This window comes from Biomphalaria glabrata, chromosome 1, assembly GCF_947242115.1.
Source record: "Biomphalaria glabrata chromosome 1, xgBioGlab47.1, whole genome shotgun sequence".
Classification (NCBI taxonomy): Eukaryota; Metazoa; Mollusca; class Gastropoda; family Planorbidae; genus Biomphalaria; species Biomphalaria glabrata.
In genome coordinates this window covers 16,937,381-16,965,210 of record NC_074711.1, presented here as the reverse complement: position 1 = coordinate 16,965,210, position 27,830 = coordinate 16,937,381, and the positions used below count along the sequence as shown (strand labels likewise).

General features: G+C 34.8%; 1 protein-coding gene across 1 annotated transcript; it reads right to left on the bottom strand.

Annotated features, from left to right (window-relative positions):
* Positions 1–1,960: 1,960 nt before the first annotated feature.
* On the bottom strand, positions 1,961–13,042 carry LOC129925600 (uncharacterized). Its single transcript, XM_056025200.1, has 4 exons — positions 12,900–13,042; positions 12,610–12,730; positions 10,087–10,253; positions 1,961–4,066 (listed from the first exon to the last, which is right to left on the bottom strand). Exons 1-4 carry the CDS (start codon positions 12,943–12,945, stop codon positions 3,819–3,821), a joined length of 582 nt encoding a protein of 193 aa, XP_055881175.1. The 5' UTR covers positions 12,946–13,042; the 3' UTR covers positions 1,961–3,818.
* Positions 13,043–27,830: the final 14,788 nt, after the last annotated feature.

The window sequence follows — 27,830 nt, the reverse complement described above, 5'->3', positions numbered from 1 at the left end:
TGGCTCAACATAGATGGCTAAGAAGGATTTTAGGAGTCAGTTATAGAGATCGGGTCCCAATCAAGGAATTCCTATGCTGAACTGGGAGTCGACCCCTTAGTAAGGTTGTGACAGAGCGTCGCATGAGGTTTGCGGGACATGTTATCCGACAAAATGAATTACGCATAATAAGAGTTACGATGACTTGGAGGCCATTACGAGGAAAACGCAAACAGGGACATCCTAGTACAACTTGGCGCTACACTTTCATGGAGGTTCTCAGAGCAGGTGGGAAGAGGCTTCAGACATTGCCATGACAGATTTTTTGTGCCGCCCAATGCGCCTAACGACGCGGGAGGATCTAAGTCAGTAAGAAGTAATAAGGTTTTTGAAATAAAACTTTAAATAGTAGGACAATGGCACTGTAGATACCTCAGAATATGCATTTTGTTGGCTTTCAATAGCGGAAATAGTGCTTGGCTGCGGGACTCCGACCCACGCTGGGGGAGCTCCCAGCGCTCCCCCAGACTCCCTTGCTGGCATTGGCGGAGAGTCTACAATTTTTCCACTAACTCCAGGAAGAACCTATTTTAGGGTACAATAAACGTCTTCCAAAAGAAAGAAGGGATTAATTATGTACACACACACATACATATTAATTTTTTAGCTGGGGGGGGGGGAGAAAAAAATCCCCCCCCGAAAAAATCTTGGCTACGCCGATGATATATATATAGTGACTTATAGTCTATGGTGTGGACACGATTTATCTTTATATTTGCACAAAGAATCGGAAAATGTTAAGTGCACTAAGATTCGGAAGTTGCAGGCCTCTAGTTCACGAATATTCGGAAGATGTATAATACATTAAGCTTCGGAAAAAGGTTTAGTGCACTAAGATACGCAAGATGTCTAGTGCACGAAGATTTAGAAGACGTTTAGAGATTCGCAAGTTGTTTCGTGTCTGGTACAAATCTTCTGTACGTTATTTTTCCCACGTCCGATTCTCGTATCAAGTTGAAACTATACACAATTATATGTTGTACCTAACAAAACATGAATCATTAAAAAAAAATACCCAAACTAGTTAATTATATATTGGTAATTACTTATTTTGTTTGTATCGAAAAAGGAAATGAATACTACTTATTTAGAGATTTGGCTGCAGGTCCTATATGTGGAGCTAGTTCCCTTATTATGTGTTGTTCACATTTTTCTCCCACTTCCTTGTCTCGGGCCAAGTTAAAATTTTGAATAACGATTTATTGTTGATGACAATACATGAATCAATAAAAAAAAATGAACCAATTAGTTAATGTATTTATGTTAATTAATTAATTTTGTTTTGTGCATAATAAGGGAGCTTATTCCTGCAGTATTGAGATATATGGCAGTTATTTTAAATATTTTGCTTGTTTAAAAATTATTCTTTTAATAACTGTAACTTTTTTCCCTTTTTGTTCGTTTTTTGTTCACACAAACTCTGCACACGACGTGATCAATTAGAACCGAAATTCATGTGTTACCAAGTCTTGAGTCTTGATTGTTGGCTTGTGATCTGTGATTGTAAAATTGTTTAAAGTTAAAACACATATTTATGCTTATTTATTTATTTATTTATATTTTCTTTTATTAAAAATGTTGAATAGTATTACGACCAAGTTTATTCTGCCCTGTATTTAGCAGTGGATATAATTCAAATACTAATATTTTTTTTCCTTAATTGGATTGTTGATACCGTTCATAGTGTGCAATCCATTGTATTATTGAAAGTTTATTTAGCCTTTTTTTCGGTGACATTGTGAATTGATCCAAAAAGATAATTGTACTGACAGCAACATAGCTATAAATTACACATTAAGTTAAACTTTTACTTACGGTAAATCTATAGCGTTTTTTATTTTGGCATGACAAGAATGTGTTGTACTATGTGTGAGAGAGATAACTAATTTACGGCACATCACAAACACTAACTTCAATAAAGGTGTGTACTGATAACAAAGTTTTAATAAAAAATATATTCTTTATATATGCTAATGTTATGAAATAAATAACTGTTTATCGCATGTAGGATAATATTAATAAATAATTTAATAAAAAAAATTTTGAGGATATCTTGCAATATACCTAATAAAATAAGATGTTCACTTTTTTTTTCTTAATTAGAGCACACACCCAAACATACAAAATAGTCTCAAGAGCATGTACATTGTAGAATATATTCACCCTATTTCTCGCCAGAGTTACTTTGTTCTATAATATTCACTTGGCGCACTCTCTCACCCAAATCAATCCATAATTAAGAAAAAAAATGTATTTTTAGTACAGAAATATACAAAATATTTCGTAGATTTTTGTTTGCATTATACAAAAGCAGCTCCAGTTTTCACACATTGGAACACACAGCCAAAAAAAAACAAAACAAAAAAAAAACAACAACAAAAGCTGCTAATGACTACATGTAGCTCTTTTCACTTTGGAAAACTGGAAAGTGGAAAAGCTGGACACTATTTCCTAGGAAAAAAAGAATGCTATGTGATATGTTTTAGTTTCCAATTTCGCTTTGTCATTTCAGACCCCAAATTGATGATTTGTTTGTAGATCTACGGTTAATTTGAATTTTTGTTAACGAAATGTCAAAAACAAAACCATCGTTTCACTAGACCTAGTTTTAAAAAAAAAAACAATTACACTCAATAGTATTTATAAATAAATATGAGCATATCATAGTTGTTAGCAAGGTATACACAATTAAATCAACATTATCATTTATCAAATGAATTTCAAATAAAAAAGGCAAGGACCTGGAATGTTTGTAATCAAAAGCGTCCATTCTTTTTTAATTTCAACTAGCCCCAATGTTACTAAAATATTTAACCGTATACGAGGACATTGCTGGTTGCAGGAAGTTAGTGGCGTCATTTAAATTAGTATCTTGGGAAAATAAAAAAAAAAAGCGAGAAATTTAAGCAGCCAAGGAGGGAGTTGTTGCAGAATATTAGAAGTATATTTTAAATAAGAAAAGAGCCCGCCCTGTGTCTGCTTTACTTGGTACACACTTTGTTCATCTTCTCCGTTCTCCTTTGGGAAGATAGGAAATTACTAATTCTGAACTCTTCTTTCACTTCAGGTTCCAAGATATTCGCCTTATTATTATAGTTTTGATTCCAAATGTATTGGAATAAACTACGCGATGGATTCAACCTCTCATTTTGTTTTGTCCTTTTCCACTAGAGCTGACAACTCTGGTAGAATATATAGGCATATATATTTCTAAAGGGCACCATGAATTATTTCGTTTAGAATTTGAACATAGCTTTCAAAGAAAATTACACTTTCATATAATTCGTCAATCTTACCATATTTTGAAAAATATATAAAAAAAAACAACAACATGACATTAAAAACGTGTTAGAAGTCAATAGTTAAATGTGTTTTTAAATATTATTTACATATTCATTAAACATTAATTGTTAGAATCAAGTCTAGTCTATAAATAACATCAGTAAACGTTTTTCAAAACTATTAGGCCAAATGAATAATAAAACATTTTTCAAAGGATGTTCTTAATTGCTTTATACATATAAACATCTAGGCTTAATTGAATTTTATTCTTCAGACTAATAGAAAAACAAATTGACAGTAGATCTCTAAGAACATTATATATTTGTTGAAGGAATAATAATTATGAAAATAAAAAGAAAATGCTCAACAGAAGAAGACCTCTTAAAAAGCGCACCAATGATTAAACTTACACTTTTTAGAATAATGACATCACAAGTAACGGCTTTACAATATATGGACAAGAACATATTTACACACAATTTGTTGGTGATCGATTGTTAAGTACTTTGCACTGTATCGTAAAGACCTACTCCAACGGCAGAATTATACGCTGGCGGTGGACTGGCAAGATGTGATGGCGGCTCAAACTTGGCTCCATCCGTATTAGAATAGCCAAATCCCTGGTTGGCTGGGTACTGTTGATTTGGTAGATATGTTGGATACTGCGATGGCATCCCTGGCTGTTGGTAGTTTTCAGGAGTGTATCCATAGTTGTATGCCGTCATAGGATATTGCGGTGCACTAGCTATTAAAAGAAAATATTATTAAGTTTTTTTAAAAAACAAAATCTTGTTAAATATTTTTTTTCCAGAATTATCCCGATTAAAAAAAAAAAGATTACAAAGTGAGTTTATTATTTTCACACAAACGCAGATGCGATCCACCCATCTGGTTAATGTCGGTAAATAGGGAGGTTTCAGTATTTTAAGCATGAATCTAGGAAGCTATGAAGTACAAACTATTAACTACACAATCCTACCTCCCTACATACAAGATAGATGAGTGAGGGACGAAAGGGCTCTCAGACTAATGAAATACTACAGACTAAATCAAACTAAATCATAGGAATGACTGCATATTAATAATTGTTATATAGATAGTAGTAATTATTTCTGGACATTATGAATTTTTTCTCATTAAAAAAAAAACAAAATACAATAGTAAATATATATATATATATATATATATATATACATATTTACTATCTTCTCAGATGTTTTTTTAGATCTAAACGCGACAGACAGGCAAATGGAGGAACAGGCAGACCATACAACAAAAATAGAGGCTTTTCACCATTTGGCGACCGCTAAAAATATAAAATACCAATTAAGCCTAATACTCATTTCGCGCTTGGATAAAGCAAAACCTTCGCTCTACACCCACTTTTTTTTTGGAAAAGAAATCCTGGTGTTTTGCCCCATGACTTGAGCCCGATCGCATAATTGTGGGATGTGTGGTCTAGTGGCGAAACCACTTGGCTAGCTATCAAGGAGGCTCGAAGTTGAATCCCGACTCGAGGAGTTGAGTTGCGGTGCAGAATGGAAACCTACTTCCCCATGGCAGCCTGGTCGTGCGGTTTGCACGCTGGACTGTCGTACAGATTTATCGATGGTCCCGGGTTCAAACCCTGCCCGCTCCCATCCCCCGTCGTCCTGCGGGAGGTTTGGACTAGGAAGTAATTATCTTCAACTCTGAAGGAACATCCGAAACATGTAAAACATTTTACAAACATTTTTTACAACATGAGGACCCAAGCGCACTGATCAGGCTCTACTGCCATAACATGAGGACCCAAGCGCACTGATCAGGCTCTACTGCCATAACATGAGGACCCAAGCGCACTGATCAGGCTCTACTGCCATAACATGAGGACCCAAGCGCACTGATCAGGCTCTACTGCCATAACATGAGGACCCAAGCGCACCAAGCGCACTGATCAGGCTCTACTGCCATAACATGAGGACTCAAGCGCACTGATCAGGCTCTACTGCCATAACATGAGGACCCAAGCGCACTGATCAGGCTCTACTGCCATAACATGAGGACCCAAGCGCACTGATCAGGCTCTACTGCCATAACATGAGGACCCAAGCGCACTGATCAGGCTCTACTGCCATAACATGAGGACTCAAGCGCACTGATCAAGCTCTACTGCCATAACATGAGGACCCAAGCGCACTGATCAGGCTCTACTGCCATAACACGAGGACCCAAGCGCACTGATCAGGCTCTACTGCCATAACATGAGGACCCAAGCGCACTGATCAGGCTCTACTGCCATAACACGAGGACCCAAGCGCACTGATCAGGCTCTACTGCCATAACATGAGGACCCAAGCGCACTGATCAGGCTCTACTGCCATAACATGAGGACCCAAGCGCACTGATCAAGCTCTACTGCCATAACATGAAAGATGCGCTATGTAAAATAAATATCAAGAAAATATTTTTAAAAATACTTTAAAAAAAAACAACAACAACAGAAAACAAAGCTTATATTAAGTGTCAATTAGTTTGGATCTGTCATGTAATTAAATTAGTTAATAAATACATCTGTGCTAATAGAAATATTTTTATCAGTTATTTTTGTTTAGTGTAATGCAGTGATGCCCAACCTTTTTTGGTCTGCGGGCCATTTTAATTTTTTGCATTCTTGTCGCGGGCCATATCTCCAAAAAGAAAAAAAAAATACAATAAGCTTCTTTAAATAGTTTTATTTGTGGAACTACTTACATAAATTAATGTGATGCATGAAGTTTATCAAAAACCATCTTCTGAACATCTGGCTGCATAGAGGAAACACCAAGTCGGAGCACTGAATCTAGATGTTCATCGGTGAGGCGATTACGTAACTTGGTTTTCACCCGTTTCATCATTGAGAAAGTTTGTTCACACAAATAAGTGCTTGAAAACATTGTGATCATCCTTAGCGCTTGTTTTCGAAGATTTGGAAACGCTTCTGCAGGTAACATGGAGTAAAAGTCAATGGTCTGCATCCCTTGAAATTTGTCAAGCAAGGATGTCTGGCTTTGTAAGTCAATCAGTTCCAGTTGTAGATCTGTCGGGGCACTTGACACATCGGCAGCGATCGGATTTTCAAAAAGACAAATTTCATTTTTTAAATTATGAAAATCTACACATCTTTCACTGAAATTATTCATCAAGAGCCTCAGAAGTTGAATCATTCTTTCTTTTGGGAAAGACATATTTAGCTGCTTATCATTTCGTAGAGTGGTACAGGTTGGAGAGTGGACAAGATGGACCCTTTCCACCAGTTGACTGAAGAGTTGCAATTTTGTTTGGAAAGCGCTTATGTCTGTATACACATGCGAAATCAATTTGTCTTTCCCTTGTAGTTTGGTGTTGAGTTCATTTAGATGTGATGTGATGTCGCATAATCTAGCCAAATCCCAGAACCATGAGGGGTCGTTCAGTTGTGACACTTTTTTTATTTTTCCGTCATAAATATTTCAATTTCGTGTCTCAATGAAAAAAAACAACGTTTTAACACATTTCCTCGGCTTAACCAGCCCCTCACTTCACTGTGAAATAGAACGTCTTCATGTTCGGACTCTATTTCTGTCAGAAAATCTTTGAAAGTTCTGTGATTCAACGTTCTGTGATTTGATGAAATGTACAGTGTTAAACACAATCATCATCACATGGTCCAGATTCAAAACCTTTCCACAGAGATTTTGTTGGTGAATGATTCAGTAAAGCCGTAGGGGTTCAGTTCCATTTGACTCAACCACTTTTTAAATAACTTTTACTGTCAATCCGCTGTGACATCCAACCATATTTCTAGCGCCATCAGTAGTCACTCCAACTAATTTATTCCAAGGAAGAGCAAGTACCTCTATGATGGTTGACACTTCTTTGAACAGGTCTTCTCCAGTTGTAGTCCCATTCATGCTCCTCATAGCTCCTAACTACTCTGTTGCCGGTATATAAAAAAATGTGCTGTTTGTATTGCAAATAAATACCAAGAAATGCGCGGTATCAGTTATGTCAGTGGACTCGTCAGCGGCAATAGAAAACATTACGAATTCTGCTGCTCTGTCTTTTAATTGTGAATGGAGATTTTTATCCATATTTTAAACTCGCCTTGTAATTGTCATGCGAGAAATGTTGACAGCTTCTACTGCATTCTTCTTTTCAGGACACATTTCTTCCAACCCTGCTAACAAGTACTTTTTTAAACATTCGCCATCGGAAGAAGGCTTCATTGGTCTTCTTAAGATGTGAGAAACTCTGTAGCTGGCTGTTATCGCCGACTCATTTTCTTGTCTCTTTTTGTTATATATTCTCGTCAATCCCCCCCCCCCCCAATCTCTAGTCGTAACTTAGAAATCTAGTCTTCGCGGCTCAAACCAAGAATGCCACCATATGTGTTTATGTGTTTGGCTTCATAATGCAAAATGGTGCATCAATAATGCTCTCTCTTTCACACACAAGGTTTCAATGACACGGCTAGCTCAAGACAGAAGCGGAATTTTCAAAAAATTAAAAATAGCTGTCAAGTCTTATCGTCATTGAAAAAAATCAAACACTTGTGTTCTTAGAATAAAAAAAAATGTATTAACTATAAATATTAGAATACCAAACATAAAGATGGAATTCTTCAAGGAAAGAGTGAGAATATTTTTTCAACATACTAATTTTGTAAATTTTTTTTTTACATTTGGTTCCAATGTTTTGGCGGGCCGGATAGAAGCGCGTCGCGGGCCGGATTTGGCCCGCGGGCCGTAGTTTGGGCATCACTGGTGTAATGTCATCCTTTTAGCTTTATCACTATGATTCTATCACTTGTCCGAACCAGGTGGAAAGGGGGGAGATGGAGAAAGAAGGGGTGTATCTGTGTCAATGTTACCGTGATCGCTTTTTAGATGCAGTTATTTTAAAAAAATGTTGAAGACCTGAATTCAGGCCACCTCTTGCCTCTTCAAGCGAACACACTAACCACTGTGCCAGCGAATCGCTCATGAAAATAGAAAGTTTTATATTTATTTATTGTCAGCTGCAAACTTGAAAGCGGCGAGGTACAAAGCATAAAGAGGGCAAATTCAACTTATACCACCACACCAGTCAAGTACAATTTCTTTCCCTTGTTCGATACCAAATCAAATAAATAATTATCAATAGTTAATTACATTATTGTTAATTTTTTTAAATTTTTGTTTTATCAGGTACAAGAAATAACAGTGCACAATTTTAGCTTGATCCGAGATTGGGTGTAGGAGAAATAACGTGCACAAACTTTTTACCAGACAGAGTTGATATAAGCTTTGTAGAAATAAAACTGACCGCCAAGCACCTTGACCTTTATGCACACTCAAGATTCTCGGCCTTTATTAGTGTAGACAGCTCGGAACATTATCTCAAATACAATTCCAGGGTTTCAACAGGATTCGAACCTTTTACACCAGGGAATATCTACAACCACTTGGCCACCACACCCCAGGTTTAGCATTAGTAGCCTACATCTTAGGCCAAAAGTCGGAGGTGTAGATGGTATTAACAGCTGATTATTATAATCATCCTCCACTTTTACCTTTATATTTCCCTCGCACTAACTAAATTTCACTTCAAAGTGTTATCACTAAAACACATCTATGAACTAGGGTCTGATAAAAAGGAAAACGTTAGTACAGGACACTAAATCAACAAACCCGCTTATCTTCCCTTGCTTGTTATCTTCATTTCTGTCAAACTTTTTCCCGTGCACTGCCGAGTGACGTCATGTAAAAATGCGTGTTGATTAGTCAAAAGATTAGTAGAAACTATTTGGTATGTTGGGAAATGGGAGCAGCACATTGCTTCTGTAGTTCTATAAATAGATTTCGCTTATCAAAGATTTAAAGTCATGATTAATTTATGCAGTACTTTTTGAAGGACTAAAACTGAATGGATCGAGAGTTGTTGAACTTTATATAGATCTTGTGGACAATTAAAGCAGTCAACTATTAGATATAGATCTTAATACATTAATTGTTTTTTTTTTCAAGTTATTTTTTAACAAAAAAAAAAAGATGCCAGATCATAATCAACAACAAAAACAAAAACCAAACAATAGTACTAGGATGAAATAATAACAAGTCTGACATTATTACTCAAAATATATGAGAAACTATTCAAGATCCCCATGAATACGTCTTAGGGCCACTGAATAACCAGTAATTTAGATCGATAACTTCTTTATAAAAAAAAAGCTTTGAATTTAAATTTAATTCATAGAGCCATTGATAGGGCCTATGTGCCACATCTATTTTCAGTCTCTTGAAAATATTACATAGACAGTAGTTATTACATTTAAAGACCGCATCACAAACCAAGAGATAAGAGACAGGGCTACTGTAGCGATTCGACCCCATAATGACCTGCTAACTATTGTAAAAAAACGCAAGTTAAAATTCTTTGGCCATATTACAAGGTCTTCTGGGCTCGCAAAGACCTTCTTACAAGGAACAGTACCAGGAAAAAGAAGAGGAGGCAGACAGAGAAAGCGATGGGAAGATAACATAAAAGAATGGACGGGCCTGCCATTGAAAGAAGTTCTTACTAAGGCAAAAGAGAGAGAGGAATGGAGAAATGGACAAATCTTGCGTGGTGCCCCCAACGGTCCAACAGACTAAGGGATAGGTAAAAGTAAATGTTCAATAATTTGATTTCTGGTTAGTTTTTCAGACAGTCGGCAGTAAATGAGTTTTGAATGCCCTCCTTAAATCTTAAACTAGTGTGAAATTTAATGTAGAACATGTAGGCTACCTGTCATTCCTGTAGAAGTAATGATAGCTCCAGTAGTGGCCCCTGACACCACAGTGGTCGTTTGGGCGGCTCTTAGCCTTCTCTGCCTCACACAGCAACAGGACACGCTAATGATGATGACCAGAAGAACTATTATCCCTATCACAAGGCCAACGATGTAGCCGACACTGTTGAAAGACAGTTTGCAAGAAGAGAAATGTGACAAATAAAGAACATAATTTTTGTAGGAAGTCTCTTCTCACGTCTGTCACTTAGTGAATAAGAACGCATCTATTGACCGTTACTAATATCCTAAACAAATGGGACTCTATAGTTTCCATTGGGGATTTTCACACAAGAAGTAATCATAGTAATCTTTTTGTTTAAATTTGAAATTTAAGATCCAGTTCAAGCAATAAAATACAGTAAGGGAGATGAAGAAGAGAAACCGATATGAAGAAATAGGGTGGTGGTATAACGGAACCTAAAATAGGTGTAGTATAATAAAAAGAGGACAATCAGGTGGGGTTTTAAAATAGACAAAAAGAACAATGTCAAGGGATCAGGTGAGGTTTTAAAATAGACAAAAAGAACAATGTCAAGGGATCTGGTGGGGTTTTAAAATAGACAAAAAGAACAATGTCAAGCACGCTACATTGAAAAATCAGGTGCAAACTAAATAAAAGTTAATCTGTGCTACAAACCAACAAGCTTAGATTTGATTCTACATAGCTGACAAGTGCCTCTCACCCTTTTAAAAAAATCTCTATATCATGTATTAAAATACTTCTCCAATCAACACTTCCGCATTTCGTTTATCAGATACACCAAAACACATCCGTGCATTAAAGTCTGGAATTGAAATCCTAAACAAATTTTAGGCACACGCCTTTTTAAATCACGTTTTCCCCCAAGACAGTAATTTAAATAAATAATTTCACTTCAATAAATTAAATTGTGGATACGTCCAAACAGATTGATACACGAGATAATTAGATCCAATCAAATCTATCTATCTATCTATCTATCTATCTATCTATCTATCTATCTATCTATCTATCTATCTATCTATCTATCTATCTATCTATCTATCTATCTATCTATCTATCTATATATATATATCTATATCTATCTATCTATTTATCTATCTATCTATCTATCTATCTATCTCTATCTATCTATCTATCTATCTATCTATCTATCTATCTATCTATCTATCTATCTATCTATCTATCTATCTATCTATCTATCTATCTATTTATCTATCTATGCACGTATGTATGTATGTATGTATGTACGTATGTATGTATGTATGTATATATGTATCTGTCTGTCTCTCTGTTTATCTATCTATCTATCTATCTATCTATCTATCTATCTATCTATCTATCTATCTATCTATCTATCTATCTATCTATCTATCTATCTATCTATCTATCTATCTATCTATCTATCTATCTATGCACGTATGTATGTATGTATGCACGTATGTATGTATGTATGTATGTATGTATGTATCTGCAAAGCATCCACACAATCCTGATGCAGTCCCAGCTGCGATGGGCAGGTCACGTCTACAGAATGGAAGACCACCGCATCCCAAAACGACTCTTGTATGGCCAACTAAGCAAAGGAAAGCGCTCGCAAGGTGGGCAAAGAAAGCGCTTCAGGGACACCCTCAAAGCTTCTCTGAAGGCGTTCAGCATAGACCCTGGCACCTGGGAGACAGAGGCATACGACAGAGCATCATGGCGTCACGCTGTGAAAACTGGCGCACAGGTTGCTGAGGAAAAACGAACAACGCAGGCAGAAGAAAAACGCCAGAAAAGAAAAGCAAGACAAACGACACTAGCTCCAGCTGGAATAACCTGCCCAGTGTGCAGCCGAACATTCCGGGCTCACATAGGTCTCACCAGCCACATGAGGAGGCATAAAACCCCAGTGCAAAGCCCTCAGCCCCCTGGATGACAAAGTGGTCATATCGAACCACGATGGACGAACTATATATGTATCTGTCTATCTATCTATCTATCTATCTATCTATATCTATCTATCTATCTATCTATCTATCTATCTATCTATCTATCTATCTATCTATCTATCTATCTATCTATCTATCTATCTATCTATCTATCTATCTATCTATCTATCTATCTATGCATGTATGTATGTATGTATGTATGTATGTATGTATGTATGTATGTATGTATGTATGTATGTATGTATCTATCTATCTATCTATCTATCTATCTATCTATCTATCTATCTATCTATCTATCTATCTATCTATCTATCTATCTATCTATCTATCTATCTATCTATCTATCTATATGTATACATATATGTCTGTTCATCTATCTGTCTATTCGTACCTCTAATACATAGTATTACATTGAAAATATCTGTTTATACATCATCTATCCAGTCCTAGTCTAGATTTGTTTTGTCTGTATCAATACACAACGAAAACAAAACGAAAAATTAAAGCAAGACAATACATTAGATTCATTAAATAAAATGCTATTAAATATATCATCAACTTACTTCGTTACGCAGCAATAGCGATAACTACCTGATCCACAACAACCAAAGGGACACCATAATGAGTAAGTATAAGTAAAATAACTGTTATAATTGTAGTAGCAGTATTCTCCAAGAGCTGAGCCTGTGAAAGTTGAACAGTCGCAGTAAACAAAGCTGGTGTAAATTGTCTTGTAATATGAATAAAAACAAATTCTGAAGTGTGATAGTCCAACATTTGAATTGTCCACAACTGATTCTTTCAAAAATGCATTGGGACAATTATAAACAAAAAGACAACAGTGTTTACTTACCAATTAAGGAAAATAATAGAGCGTAAATCAAAATCCAGGCGGCCATTTTCTCTTTATTAATATAATGTGGTCAAATGGCGGCCACGTTATCTTTGCTCTCGATAAGAGCTGAACTGGGTGGAACAGAATTTATATTTGCGTAATGGATCTATTTTTAACGAAAGCCTTATTAGAAACACTAGACTTTTTGCTTATTATAGAATGTACGTTGCAATGACAGAGAATTTTCTGGTTTTATTTTCTTCTTAACAGTTAATTAGGGATACAACTGTTTAAACATAGAAATATGGCATTATTAAAAGTATAAAGTAACAGTAAGTGGCTTTAGTTCAATGTATTGGTCAATTGCTGTGGCACTCTTCTTTCTGTATAAAATTTAAACATTTTGGTCGTTTTTTTTTTACTTCTTGCATATACATTTTTTGTGACTATGTGCCGTCAAAGTTGTAGCATCTCAGAACATTAAGGTGAAAAGTGGCAAAGATGGATCCATAACTATAGTGTGGGAGGACAATTTTTTGTTTTAAATACTTAATATATATCTATAAACAGAGATAATTAGAGGCCGTAGGCGAAATGAATTTGTTGGCACCCCCCTAATAAAATAGGAAAATTAAAAAATGAACCGCGAAAAAATAAAATTACACAGTTTATTTCAAACCTAAAAGTACTCCAACATTAGCATTGGGCACACGTTTTGCTATTTCTTCTAAGAAATATTGTTTTGAGTCCTGTGAAAGAGGCCCTAAGGGGCTAACTTGTTTACCTATGCTTAAGGCCGGCCCTGCTAGAAAAATTGTGAAGAGGGACAAAACATCCAACAAGTTGATGGGAAATACGAGCCGGTTTCTGCAAGTAACTTCTTGTTACTTCATGCTTTTTTCCCATTCGTAACAAATGCCACAAGGAGCAGCTGATCCATTACTGGGAATACACATCTATTGACCCAATTACTTTCCATTTTAACCGATACCTGAAAAGTAGAGAAGACTTGTGTTAACAATGTATGACGTCATTAAACATGGATTATATATATATATATATATATATATATATATATATATATATATATATATATATATATATATATATATTGTTATAAACTTGGTGGTGGCACAGAGAGGGGTAGTGGTGTGTGTGTGGTCAGCCGACGCAAATCGCCCCAGGCCAGCGCTAGACGAGCGGTCAACCGTGACGAGCTACGTCGGTCAGCCGAAACGAGTATCAACAGGACGGTTCGGGAAGGATCGCCGGCGTGAACAGAGTTCAGGAGCGTCACGAGAGTTGTAGTCATCTGACCACATAGAAACGTCGAGCGGCGTTCTGTCCGGTTCGAGAAGGCCAGTAGGGACCCTATATAAGAGAGGAGGTGTCGCAGTCAAGACGGTCGAGAAAAGGGGCTCAATACAGCAAGGTTCAGAAAGGAGGTTCACGACAAGAGTTCAGAACACGGTCGACTACAGCACAGTTCAGCGGTGTGGTTCTGTACGGAGCATTACGACGGTTCAGTGCGGAGTACTATCAAGTACAGTTGAGACTAACGGCGTCTTGATCTTGGTCTGTGATCGAGTCCGAAACAACGAGCCTAGTGTGTGAAGTCAGTCCTGAACGGTTAAACCCAGTGCAAGCCCGGAACGAGACGGAGAGGCCAGTGCAAGAGTTGATACGGCGGAACGGTGTTATCGGAGAGATATTTGTACAGTGTACGTGTTGCCAATTGTACAGTATTGGCTGTTATTTATTCAACTATTAAAGTGTTACGTTACTTTGGAGCCCTGAGTTGTTAAGTTCTTTAAGTTGGTGGTGTAAGGTGCAGTTTGCAGAGAGCCTGGATAGTGAGATTCGTAACAATATTTATAGTCTGAGACTATCTCATGAATGTATATATTATATATATAGTTCGTCCATTGTGGTTCGAAGAAGACATCTTTTATCATCTGGTGGTGAGGTTATTCCAGCTGGAGCTAGTGCTATTGGCCTTGATTTTTTCTCAGACGCTTTTCTTCTACCAGCGCAACATATGGATTTAACCTGGCTTGAAAGGCTGTATTCTCATACTGCGGTCTGAGATGGTCTAGTACTGAAATCAGTTTTAAAAATCCTAGCGTTATATTAATAATTGAACACGTACCATTTATTATACTTAAATGAATGAACAAATTAACAATAAAAAAAAATACAATTATCAAGCAATGACCTGCCGATATTGTCATTTGTAAGCCTCCATGATCGAATATCTTTGTACTGACATGGTCCAGAGATCACGCCGAGTTATTCAGGGTTTCCCAATCTCCGTACCAAGCTCGTCAAGACATTTCGCCAGCTCATCCTGCACCCAGTCTCCGTTCCAAGCTCGTCAAGACATTTCGCCAGCTCATCCTGCACCCAGTCTCCGTACCAAGCTCGTCAAGACATTTCGCCAGCTCATCCTGTACTATGACTTCCAGGACAGTGTGCTATTCGTGGCACGTCTAAATGTTTATTTCCATAATTCTCTTAAAGAAATAAAGCTAGTATAATTGTACCGGTGTAAAAATGAAACATTCGTAAAGAAGTAAACAAAAAAAAAATATTAAAAAAAATTTATATTAAAAAAAAAGATAATAACTCTATTATTGAACTGTAAATATAAAATAAAATAAATAAAACAATTTTTAGTTCAATTCGGGTTTCGAACCCGTGACAGCTAAAACTTTGGCCTACGCATTTTTTATTCAGCTAGCAGGAAAGTATTGGACTACATATACGATTATTTATTGGTATGCTCATTATATGACATCTAGATCTAACATTAGACCTAAAGTTCTGATTTAGAACTATTAAGATCTAGTTTAGATCTATAACGCTTATAAATTTTAATGAAATTGAAGCAACTTTAAATTTACTCAGTTACGGCATAATTACGGTAACACGGCTGACTACGCCATGTTGGCTTTAATAGACCTAGATATAAATATCCATCCATATTTACATTTATTTATTTTTTTACTTTGAAGAATTATAACTAGAATTTTTCCAGTGTTGCCAACGAGCTTGTAATTCTTTTCTCAGTGATACGCATCAACTGTGAAAGTTATAGTTGTTTTTGTGATTTTTAAATACATGACATCTAAATGTTGGATGAGATCATTGTCAAGAAAGACAGTCATTGTTTATGAAGATACTAGACATATGTTACCCGCGACCCGCGGGTCTTTATTTGCGCATTACTTTCGATATAGTCACTGAGAGTGTTTTGTAAACAATTAAACGAAATAATAATGTAATAAGTAAAGCGAATGTGTCAATGTAAAAATGGTGTGAATGAAGCTATCAAATCAAAATAGCTAATAGGCTTAAATCTATTTTTTTTTTTCAAATTAAAACATTTGCTTGTAGGCCTACATATATTTGATTAAAAATTGAGATGAATAGACTTAATTTTGTATGTTCATGTGTTAAAGTAAAAAGTAGATCTTGAGGTAGACATAGATCTAAATCTACACTAATCTAGTTGCCTTTCATAGAGTTCATTCTGTGTTGCGCATGCGTGACCTTTTTTCATGAATGAATATTAGGCCTATCTCAACACGGCTACGCAGCTTTATTTAGCGAACAGCGAACGAATGTATTAAAAATGCTTTAGAAAAACAAATTTGAATGTTAATTTGATTAAAATATGAAATGAGTGGACAATAATTAGTATGTTTATGTGTTAAAGCATAAAACTATCTTTGCGAAAAGAAGTTTTATTATCTTAGAGTTCAATAAGAGTTTTAGACCTAGGCCTAGGAATAGACTCAGTAGAGAGATGTGTTAATCACTGTTAATGTGTAACCATTTGGTAATGACTAATGAAAGGATGTTCGCCAGACTTTACCCGCGGCCTTCGGGTCTAAGTTTGTGTTTACTAATCTAGTGGATTGGATTTAGATGTATGTTAAACTTAACTAATGATCCTTTCAAGTTTTTTCTCTTTCGCTACGAAAATAAAATTAGGTTTGCGAAAATGGGATTACCCGAAGTCGATACATTCATATCTATTAAAAACGAAAAGAGCGATAGCTTTGTTAAATGAATGGGATTATAAAGTGAACAATTAAACGAAATAATTTTTAGTACGCGATTCATGAATGAATATAGATCTAGGCCTATCTCAACTCGGCTTCGCAGCTGTCGTAAGCGAATGTAGCTTTAGAAAACCAAATTTGAATGTTTATTTGATCAAAATATGAAATGAATGGACTTTAATTAATATGTTTATGTGTTAAAGTATAAAACTATCTGTGCGAAGAGAAGTTTTATCATCTTAGAGTTGAATTAGAGTTTTATATCTCTAGGGATGGGATTATAAAGTAAACAATTAAACGAATTAATTTTTAGTACGCGATTCATTACGGTATTGTCTAATGAAAGAATGTTCGTCAGGAAATCTGTAGTCACAGATATCAGGAACTAATTTATGTAAAAAATGCTTTTGAAACACAAAATTGAAGGTTAATTTTATTATATAATGAAATCAATGGATCTTCTTTTGTATTTTCATGTGTCAAAGTAAAAAACTATCTGCGCAAAGTGTATTTCTTAAAATTAGATCTAGGTCTAAATCCTTTCTATCTTTTCTTATGTCAACATTGTAGACATGGCCTAGATCCATAAAATACTATAGCTGTAATAGAGTCGGACAACTTTTTTTTTTTTTGAGGGTCTTAAGTTTGTTTTAGGGCTACAATACATACACTACGGTCTAAGTTGGTACCCAAGGAACATTCCTGCCTAGTTTTATCAAGATTGGTCAAGCGGTTTTGATGTCCATAAGTAACATACATACATACACCACACATTCTACTTTATAATATAGATAAGAAAGTCCTTTAAGGTGCTCAGTCAGATTCATCATATTGTTTTCTGGTGTGACACTTTGCAAGAAAAAGGACCAGAGAGTGGCAACAGTATCTAAATCCTTTGAACTATTAACACACATTTTAAAGTCTTTCCAGATAGACCCCCCACCCCCACCCCAGCTATTGCTGTCATTAGCGGGTATAGAAATTCACCCCTTTATCAATTTCCCTTCCAATGAAAACCCAGGTTTTCGGCCTTTACCAGCTTCCTTGTAAGCACAATGGAATCTAAAATTTAATTTGTACTCGACAATCTAATAATTACAATTTACAAGATGTTATCTATTTTTTAAATTCAATTATAAAAAATTTGTCACTGTTTATTGAAAAGTTATCAAAATTTCATAATTTAAGTAAGGAAAAAATATTCCGCTTTTAGTTTTCAGCTTAGTCAAGGGAAACAACCAGCACATACCTTTTATGTTATTGAAAAGTTGGTTTACCTACACTGATTTTTCTTAGAACTGATCTACAAACTTGAAGGAACATTTTTATTTTCTATAATGTTGAATAAAAAAGACTATGCTAATGGTGTGGAAATTCTTAGACATTGAAGCACCAATATTTTTCTGTCCATTATGTGAAAAGGACAGAACTATAATGTAGTGTTTGTTTTGTACATTATATTTAAGAATCCTTACATTGAAATGAGAATATCTACAGCTATATATAATTCCTGGTGTGAACGAAAGATTGTCCCATTTCAAAAATATTGTATAACTAGTCGACCCACAGCGTAGCATACGCGTTATTTTGCAGGGCCGGCCTTAGGCCAATGCAAACTATTCGACCGCAGTGGGCCTCGCATTTTCAAAGGACCCGCGCTAATTCTAGGTGTAAATTATTAAATTAAACCATTTTATAACTTATAACAGAATTCCCACAGCCTCCTTATTTACCAGGAGCTCCTGGAAATCTCCTGAAATTGCAAAATATACGAAAAAGTCCTGGAAATATCAGGAAATTATTAAAATCTTTAAAAAATTCATACAAATCTCCTGAAATGTATAGACAAAAATTGACATTTTGGGGTGTCATTGAATATGGAAAACGCCAATCCTACGCGCGAAAAAAAAAAGCATTATCCCCTAATTTTGGAATCTGGTGAAAGAAGCTTCTTGCGCCTCAAACTAATGAAAAATTACTTGAGGTCAACAATACTCGTAGATAGTTTAAAACATTTGGTAATTCTTGTTATTGAGCGTGATCTATGTAGGAAATAGAATTTTTATGATGTACTGTATGACTTGCAGAAATAAAAGAGTGATCTTTCCTTTACTTCTTCTTGCGTGTCCAAACTCTTGAGCCATGATGAGAATTATATATAGAGAGAATAATAATAATTGTAATAATAATAATAATAATAACAACAATAATAATAATTAAATTTATAGAGCGCTGTTGAAAAACATGGTGTAGGCACAAGGCGCTGTGATAACATTAGGCTACAAATATAAACACGAGCGCTAAAATGACAAACTAATATAAAAAAAAGTCTTGAACAAATAGGTCTTTAATGTTCTTCTTAAATGTACTGAAGCATGTTGTCTCTCTGAGATCAATGGGGAGTGAGTTCCAAACGTTTGGTCAGTGAACTGAAAAAGCCGGCAAACCGTAACTATTGAGGAAGAAACGTCGTATCGCTAGACGCGTTGTGTCCATGGAGCGGAGGACTCTCTGATAGACATATGGAGTGATCAGTTCACTCAGGTACAAGGGCATGCGTTCTTTGTCTTAGTCTACAGCACACTATCATCTTATCGGCTACGGAGATCTCATAAAGTATATTGCTACTAGTAGATGAAGCGGGTCGCTTTTCATAGCTTAAAAGGTTTGATATAACCGTCAGAAACTGAGAAACACCCAAAGTTAATGGACGGCATTAAAACAGAGTGCCTAGAAGAGCTAAATTATGTAAAAATGACCACGAGGTACGGGTCGTTTTGGCGCAGCCTCTTTGCGCGAGTGGTACTTTTGACAATTTATAAAATAAAAATATTTTTACAATAAACATCGTTTTTCACTATACTATAAAATGGTATATATGTATAGAATACAACCTTCCCTTTCCCACTACTACTACTAGTATATATGTTAATAGTTTTGATTATTTCATGAACGCATACTGTAAACTAGGCTGCCTGGTCACGTGGTAGAAAATGCCTTCTAGGAACATGTCTCGATGGTTCCGGTTTTGAATCCTGCCCGCCTTTCCCGCCGCCCCTCCCTCCACCTTGTTGGAGGTTTTGACTAAATAATGAACTAATAATGATGAAATAATCTTCAATTCTGATGGGACATTTCAAACATTCAGTCTATGAAAATTTAGATTCATACCTGAGACTATGATATTGACATGCTTTCCCCATCTCCCAAAATATATGCTAGGTGTGTGAAAATGCAAATTATGACATTCATCAGTTTTCTCCCTTCTTTTTTAAAGCTTAGGGTACTCTAAATTAAATAAATCATTTCTATGTGTACTAAACATTGCATCGATTTTTTGTCTGTCATTGTTTGTTTTTTTCACAATATAAAAATAAAAATGAACTGATTAGCAGTAATGCGATTTAATTTTTTGTTCTTTAATAATACAAGAAATAATATTTTAAAGTTCAAATATAGAACTTAGACTAAAAGGAACGTAAGGCTATAAAAAAAAAATCAAACGCACAAAAATGGAAGTTTATAAGTAACCAAATGTTAACTGCACTTCATTAAATTTTAATCCATTCATTTCGCTTTATCTGTTTTCAATGGGTTCTATTTTCTTCTTCAAAGGATTACAATTTGAAACATTTTGAATCACATAATAAACATCAAAGTATAGAAGTAAAGTACACAGAATTCAACACCAATACATAGGCCCAACTAAAGACTTGTATCTACCATTGTAAATTATTTACATACAAAAACATACAAAAACATATGTACTAGAACTAAAGGCCAACTTCTTTAGGAAATAGTCAATAACTAGATATCGTTATATATCAACAAATATTTACAACAAATTAATATTATACGGAAGATTAAAAAAATCACTAAACTATTTGAACAATAAATAAAATAAAATAAAACTGTCATATATAATCCCTCGCTTTGGTCATTTTCAAGCTATACACAATATTTCTCTGGTATCTCTAAACAAAACCAACTCTAAATTTAAATGTTCAAACTTTTAAATCCTCAAAATGTTTACATCAACTGCTACATGTTTTACATGAAAATACAAGAAAAGAAAATGAAAAGTTAAAGGGTGTGATATTTTTCTGACACATTGCTGTGTAAAAATAAGAAAAAAAAAACGTTTAAAAAAATTACATAAAAAAAAGCAATAAATACCTCCGTTATGCAACAAAAAATATAATAAAATAAAAAAATGATAAAAAAAAATAAAAAAAATTTGGTTCCAACGGGGTATCGAACCCATGATTTTAACATCATATGAAAGTATGTATTTACCAATTAAGCCAGCAGGAATTTTTAATTTTATTAGTATGTATTAATATTAACATTATATGGATAAATAGATCTAATACTAGACCTAGACTTTGATTTAGAACTCTGAATATTAATATTAAAGTTGAGATATTCTTTCAATAAAAGAAACTTTAATTTTACTATGTTATTGTATAATTTCGCAACTTTATGGCTGACTACGCTATGATTTTGTTTTCTAAGTCTAGTCAAGCCAACTTTACATTTATTTATTTTTTACTTTGAAAAATTAAATCGGTCAAGCTAGAGTTTTCCCCATGTGGACAACGAGCTAGTAATTCTTTTCTCAGAGATATAAATCAACAGTTAAATTTCTACGAATAACGTTAGAGCCGTTTTTAAGATCAGCGCCCGGACACCCAACCAGGTTCCTCCACTATGACTCGTAAATGTGCATCACTTTTGGTAAGCAAAAGGGTGGTTTCTTTACCTTTGAGAAAAGTAGAAATTTTTAAGAATGACTAGTCCAAGCCGTGGGTTGTGTGTGAGTATGCTGAGACTGGGGTCATCAATGTGTTGGGCAGCTCATCCACCCATGAATTTCTAACATTAAGGTGATGAAATGAGCGTGTGTCATTAAACAGTTGAACAGCAAAAGAGTTAAATATCGTATTTTTCCTACACTCTTTGGTATATTTAGACAAGAGTTGTGTTCAGCTAAAAGGAAGCATTTAATTATAAAAAAAAACATACTTAGGTTCTGAAATCTACAGTTCAAATAGGAAACTTTAAATCCTAATCAAAGTCAAAATTATGTACAGGAACAAAAGTGTTAATGATATAAATTAAACAAATGTTACATATGTGTGTTTATAGATGCTAGATCAAATACAACGAATGTTGAAACTAGAAATTTCTGATTGACAGAGCATGTAGCGACTCCAAATGTACACTCCTAACTAATTCTTTGACTAGATTGGAGGAACATTGGCTCTGGAAGCAGACGTGGCAAAGACTGTTGGATTTTGTACTCTCCTGATTTCTGTTTGTGATAGAAAAATGAATGATTGGTTTGAAGTAAAACAATTATTATGAATTATATATGCACTTTGAACTTAGTACTCTTATTCTCTCACGCGTTTCTTTTACAATTTCAATACCCTAATTATTTTTGTATATTCTTTTCATTCGCTCTCATTATGCGCCGCGTTGTTCTCCTTTTGTTTTCTTTCACGATTCTTCTGCATTAGCATATATATATATATATATATATATATATATATATATATATATATATATATATATATATATATATATATATATATATATATCTTCAATATCCATCTATTTATTTCTTCTTTACATTTTCTAATCTCCATTCTAACTTTATTTAGTACAAGCTAGTAGCTTAATATTTATGTAACCCTTGAGTTAAAATTATAAAACTATGTTTTCCTCGTTAACGCCTTCATTTAAACTTTGTTAGATTAATGTGATTCTTTAACAAATTAACCAATAAAAAGTCAAATACAAAAACAAAATTTAGTAAAATACTCTGAAAGACACAAAGATAAAGGCACATTCCTCGTCCCATATGCTAGGACAAATTTGTACAAACACTCCTTCTTCCCTAGTGCTATTAGAGCATGGAATGGGTTGCCTGAGCTAGCCAGGAAAACCAGTGACTTGGCTGAATTTAAGTCATTGGTTAATATGCATGCCTAAATGCATGACGCGTAGGACGTAATCGTCTTCTTTTTTGAAGTAACGTCTGTATTATATAAGATAATTCTCAGATGCTTTTCTCCTTGGCTTATAACAATGGAATGGCACTTTTTGGAAACAACCTTCCAATAACATAAGTCTTAAAATTATGTGATAATGTTAATGCTTGGAATATGAATAAAAATTGTGCATTGAAAATCTTGACGATATGCTCTCTTAAACAATAAAAGGACATGATATCTAAGTGTTTGCCATTTGATTGTCCACAGTTTAAATTTTGGAGGTACGATACATTTAAAAAAGGGAAAACACGTTCTCCACTCAATCCAACTATTGAATGGACTGTCATTGTGTTGTTGGCATTCTTGACCATTGTTTTGCTTGTAATCTCATTGATTCTTTCAATTTTAAAATCTAATGGGAAAAAAAAGTCATTATAATTTCATTTTAATTTCTTTGAAACAATTTTTTGATCTACCTGTAGGCCTGTTTTGAACAACAGCGACTTTATTGTTGGTACAACACAAGCTGGCAAGGCAAGAAGCAATAACCGCTAGAATAGAAAAACCAACAATTCCAGCCACAACATAGCCAAAGATAATCCATCCATCAGGACCTGCTGCAGCAACGGCACTAAAAAGATGAAAATGGTTTAAATAGGTTCTAATGATGCCATAGATTTTTAAAGTATAGCTCTACATAAGTTTGCTCCGCCTCACACAGACAGCAGAACTATATAAGACATCAACCAATAAACAAGCAATATAAAAAAAATTCTTAAAAAAACATACAAAAAAATAAACAAAGCTTATCTAAGGAGAAAAAACGAAAAAATCACTGCAATATCTCTCAACACTGCAAGGCTTAACACTTTTTTTCTTTGTTAAAAAATTATTTTATTACCATTAATAGTTAAACTAATTGGTTATTTTTTTTTAATTGATTCAGGTGTTGTCATCGACTATGAACATCTGTGCCAAATTTCAACTTAATCCTAAAATGAAAAGTGGGAGATAAAACGTGTTGAAAATTTGTATTAAACTCTTTGGACTAAACCACGAAAGTTGTAGTGTCTTTAATATCAATCTAAATGAGAATTTAATATTTGGTCAAGCGTACAAACACATTGCCATTCTAGGGAACTCGATTAATACATAAAAAAATTATTTTATATGTGTGATCTGTATTCTTAAAACATTTCGCTATATTATATCAGGTTGTAGACACATTACAAAATGTTCAAAGATTCTATGTAGCTATCTGAACAGAGCGGCAAACAAAAATGTTGAAAGATTATAAGCGTGCAAGATTTCATACCTATTTGCAATTATGACATTTTAATATTGTCATAGAATTTTAAAGTCTAATATTTTATTGTACGATCGTTTTCATACATATTTTCGTTTGGTATATAAAAATAAGATTAAGGAAACGTCCTAATTACCTCGTCCAACCCATTTGACTCCTGCTTCAAACAGCAATACCAGTAAGTAAGCATATGTCCACCAGTATCGACTGTCTTGTCTGATAGAAGACACTGCTCAATATATCTACACCATACCGACACAACACTTCCTGGAACCGCTGTCAGTTTGGAGCTTAGCGTTTTGTATTTTTAAAAGGTATTTCTTTAAAATCCATGTACCTCTTTTTTTCTAATCTCTAAACTTCCTAGCGCTTTCTTGCAGCACATAAATAAGTCTTAGGTCATAGATAAACCTTAAACTAGAGAGCGTCTTTTGGATAACGTCCAAAATTAATACAACCACAAAATATTACAAACAATGATATTCTTTTGAAATACTATTTTTTTGTTGGGCTGTCATGCATGCGAGATGGGTATATAATTATTGCCATTAGATTCTAGATTTGAAATTAAAAGAGATGCTATTACGATTGAATACTTGTTGATGTGGTAGTGCTAGGACAGTGATGCCCAACCTTATTCGACCTCCGGGCCATTTTAACTTTCCAAAATTGTATCGCACGCCACATCGCCGAAAAGATAAAATAAGAGGAAATATGGTATTGTTACAAATGACCAGTGACTGGAAGAGGTTAACGTGTGACTCCGGCGAGATAACACAGGAGCTAGTGTTCTCAGGAATGTACCAGAAGGTACTAGCAATATGTCCAGTGACAGATAGAGGTCACAACTTGTGACCCCGGCAAGATAACACTGCAGCGAGTGTTTTCTGGAATCTACATGCATAAACAAAGATAGGATGTAACGTTTCCTCAAGTGTTGTTCCAGAAGATACTAGCAGTGTTTGTGCAACTTTGGAGAAGCGATAAGGGACTCTATATAAGCCAGAGAGTTAATGTGAAAGTCAGTCGTGAGTGAGTCGTATGGAGTCGTAGGTAGAATCGTCGGTACAGTCTTTGTTACTGTTGTCTACTGTGCGAGACAGTGGAAGAGAAATGTGTACGACTCGATGCAAGTTAACTAGGGTAGAGTTAACTGGAGTGGACTACTGTCGTTAAAGTCAATACAGCGAACTACAGTGGACTTGAGCCGTTACAGTCGATACAGTCGATGTAAGACATGTACGGCTCTGATTCAGTAGACTTGAGTACGACTTGGTTCAGCTTTGTGAGACCTGGAGCGACACTGGGAAGTGTGTCGTTGGTCTGTTCTATGGAATACGTCTCGATGCAAGTTGAGAAGAGATGAATTGCAACGAAGTGAAGAGATGAATTGCAACGAAGTATAGCTAACTGTAAACTGACAGATATTGTACAGTCTTCTACGCTACATGTTACAGTGACGAATTGTTAGAGTTAATAGTCAATAAAGTTATATGAAGCTGAAAGTTTAGTCGTCAAGTTCTTTGCAGTGTTTTTATTTGTGTGCCTACTAGTACATCTAGCCAGAAGATTAAAAAATACGTAACAGTATAAACCATCTTATAATAAGCCAAGCCTACTAACACCCGTAAGACGATTAGGTAACATGGGTTTGACTAGTTTTATTACTGAAAAAGTTTGACTACTCAATTAAGTGCTTATAATTATTGTGATCATTTGACGTTTGTTTTCGGAAATTTGTAGGCAACACGGCGTAAAAACCAATTACTTCCAGTTGGAGATCTGTCGGTCTCTTGACACCTCGGCCGAAAAGAAATATTTTACTCTTTAAAAAATGAAAATTCACAAAGATTCACCGATTTTACCCTTTTAAGAGCCTCAGAAATTCGATTTTTTTTCTTTTGGGAAAGACATTTAGCTACTGGTCGTTTTTTTAGAGCCGCACAGGCTGATAAGGATAAGGAGCACCCTTTCCGCCTGCTGAATGAAGAGTTGCAATTTTGTTTGGAAATCACACATGTCAGCATAAGCATGCAAAGTTAACTGGTCTTTACTTTTAATTTGGTCACAAAAATAGCCAAATCCAGCAACCATAGGAGGTCCTTCACTTGAGGAACTTGCTTCATATATTTCCATCATTAAAATTTCTATTTCATAACTCAAAAAGAAAGTCGTTTTTGTTCCTTTCCTCAGCTTAACCAGCGCACTTCACTGTGAAATAGGACGTCTTCATATTATCTTATCTTATCTTATATAATACAGACGTTACTTCAAAAAAGAAGATGATTACGTCCTACGCGTCATGCGGACTGTCAGTAAGAGAATCTTTGAAAGTGACTTGATGAGATGAACAGAACTAAGCGCAAACATCATCAAATGGTCCAGCACCTTGCCACAGAGATTTTGTTGGCGAGTTATGCGATGAAGTAAATGTGTCCTGCTTGACAACTTTTCTAATAATTCTTGTTACTAAAAACCTTCTATTTTCATAAGCACTTCCCTATGCAGTGGCAAATATTTCAACCTGAGGAAGCTTGAGGAGTCTAGAACCCTTGAGTTCTAATACAGGTCTTTCAACTTTTCTTCTCTTTTTATAAATACATTTAAAAATCGATGACGGTAATATTCACAAGTATAGCTCTTCGTTCTCCCCCAACCCATTCTCAACTGGTCCAGACAAATGATAGGATCATAGCGTATTGAGAAAGCTAGAAGCATGAAATTGAGTTAAAAACCACAAAGATTGCTAAAAATATTTCTAATTAATTATTAGATTATTATTATTATTAATCAATTAGAAATTTTAGCACATAACTTATCCAAACTAATTAATACAACCAAGCTTAATATAAGCTTTGTTTTTGAAAGTATTTTTAGCGGCCCCCGAAAGGGGAAAAGACGCTATTAGTTTTATGTGGAATGTCTGTCCGTCCTTCCGTCTGACCGTCACATTTAGATCTCGTAAAGTAGAAAAAATAGTGAAAATCTGATATCATATTTTTGACCATTCAAAGCTCTGATGCAACGGCTACTTTTTATCTAATTTTTAAAATCTTTTATGCAAGCAGTTTTTTTTTCATAAAAATACAACACTTTTACAACTATTAATATTAATAGTAACAAAACACATTTGGCTCTTTAGTAGGGGAGATAACTATATGCCAGATTTTTAACATATTTTTGCAATTTTTGTCAACAATTGTTTTTACATTTGTATTGCTAATCTAAATAAGTTCTGTCATAATAACTATTACATTTGCAAAAACAAAAAATGTTTCCTTTTTTTTTAAAGTAAAAATCTATTTAATATACATATAAGTTGGGCATAATTTAAAACAACAATTAATAAGTAGTTTTTCATATTATCGCGTGAACTGGAGGGCTGAGCAATTACCATAGAACACCTAACTAAAGAAACAATTTTTTTTTTTTACGGAAATCGTTTTATCCTGAAGATTTGTATTTGAATGACCCTTTATAAAACAATGAGATCATTTAGATATTCATTATAAGACATCAATTAGGCTAGGTTCACATCTAACACATTCACTTTCACCTATCCTTAGATCTGCTGGAC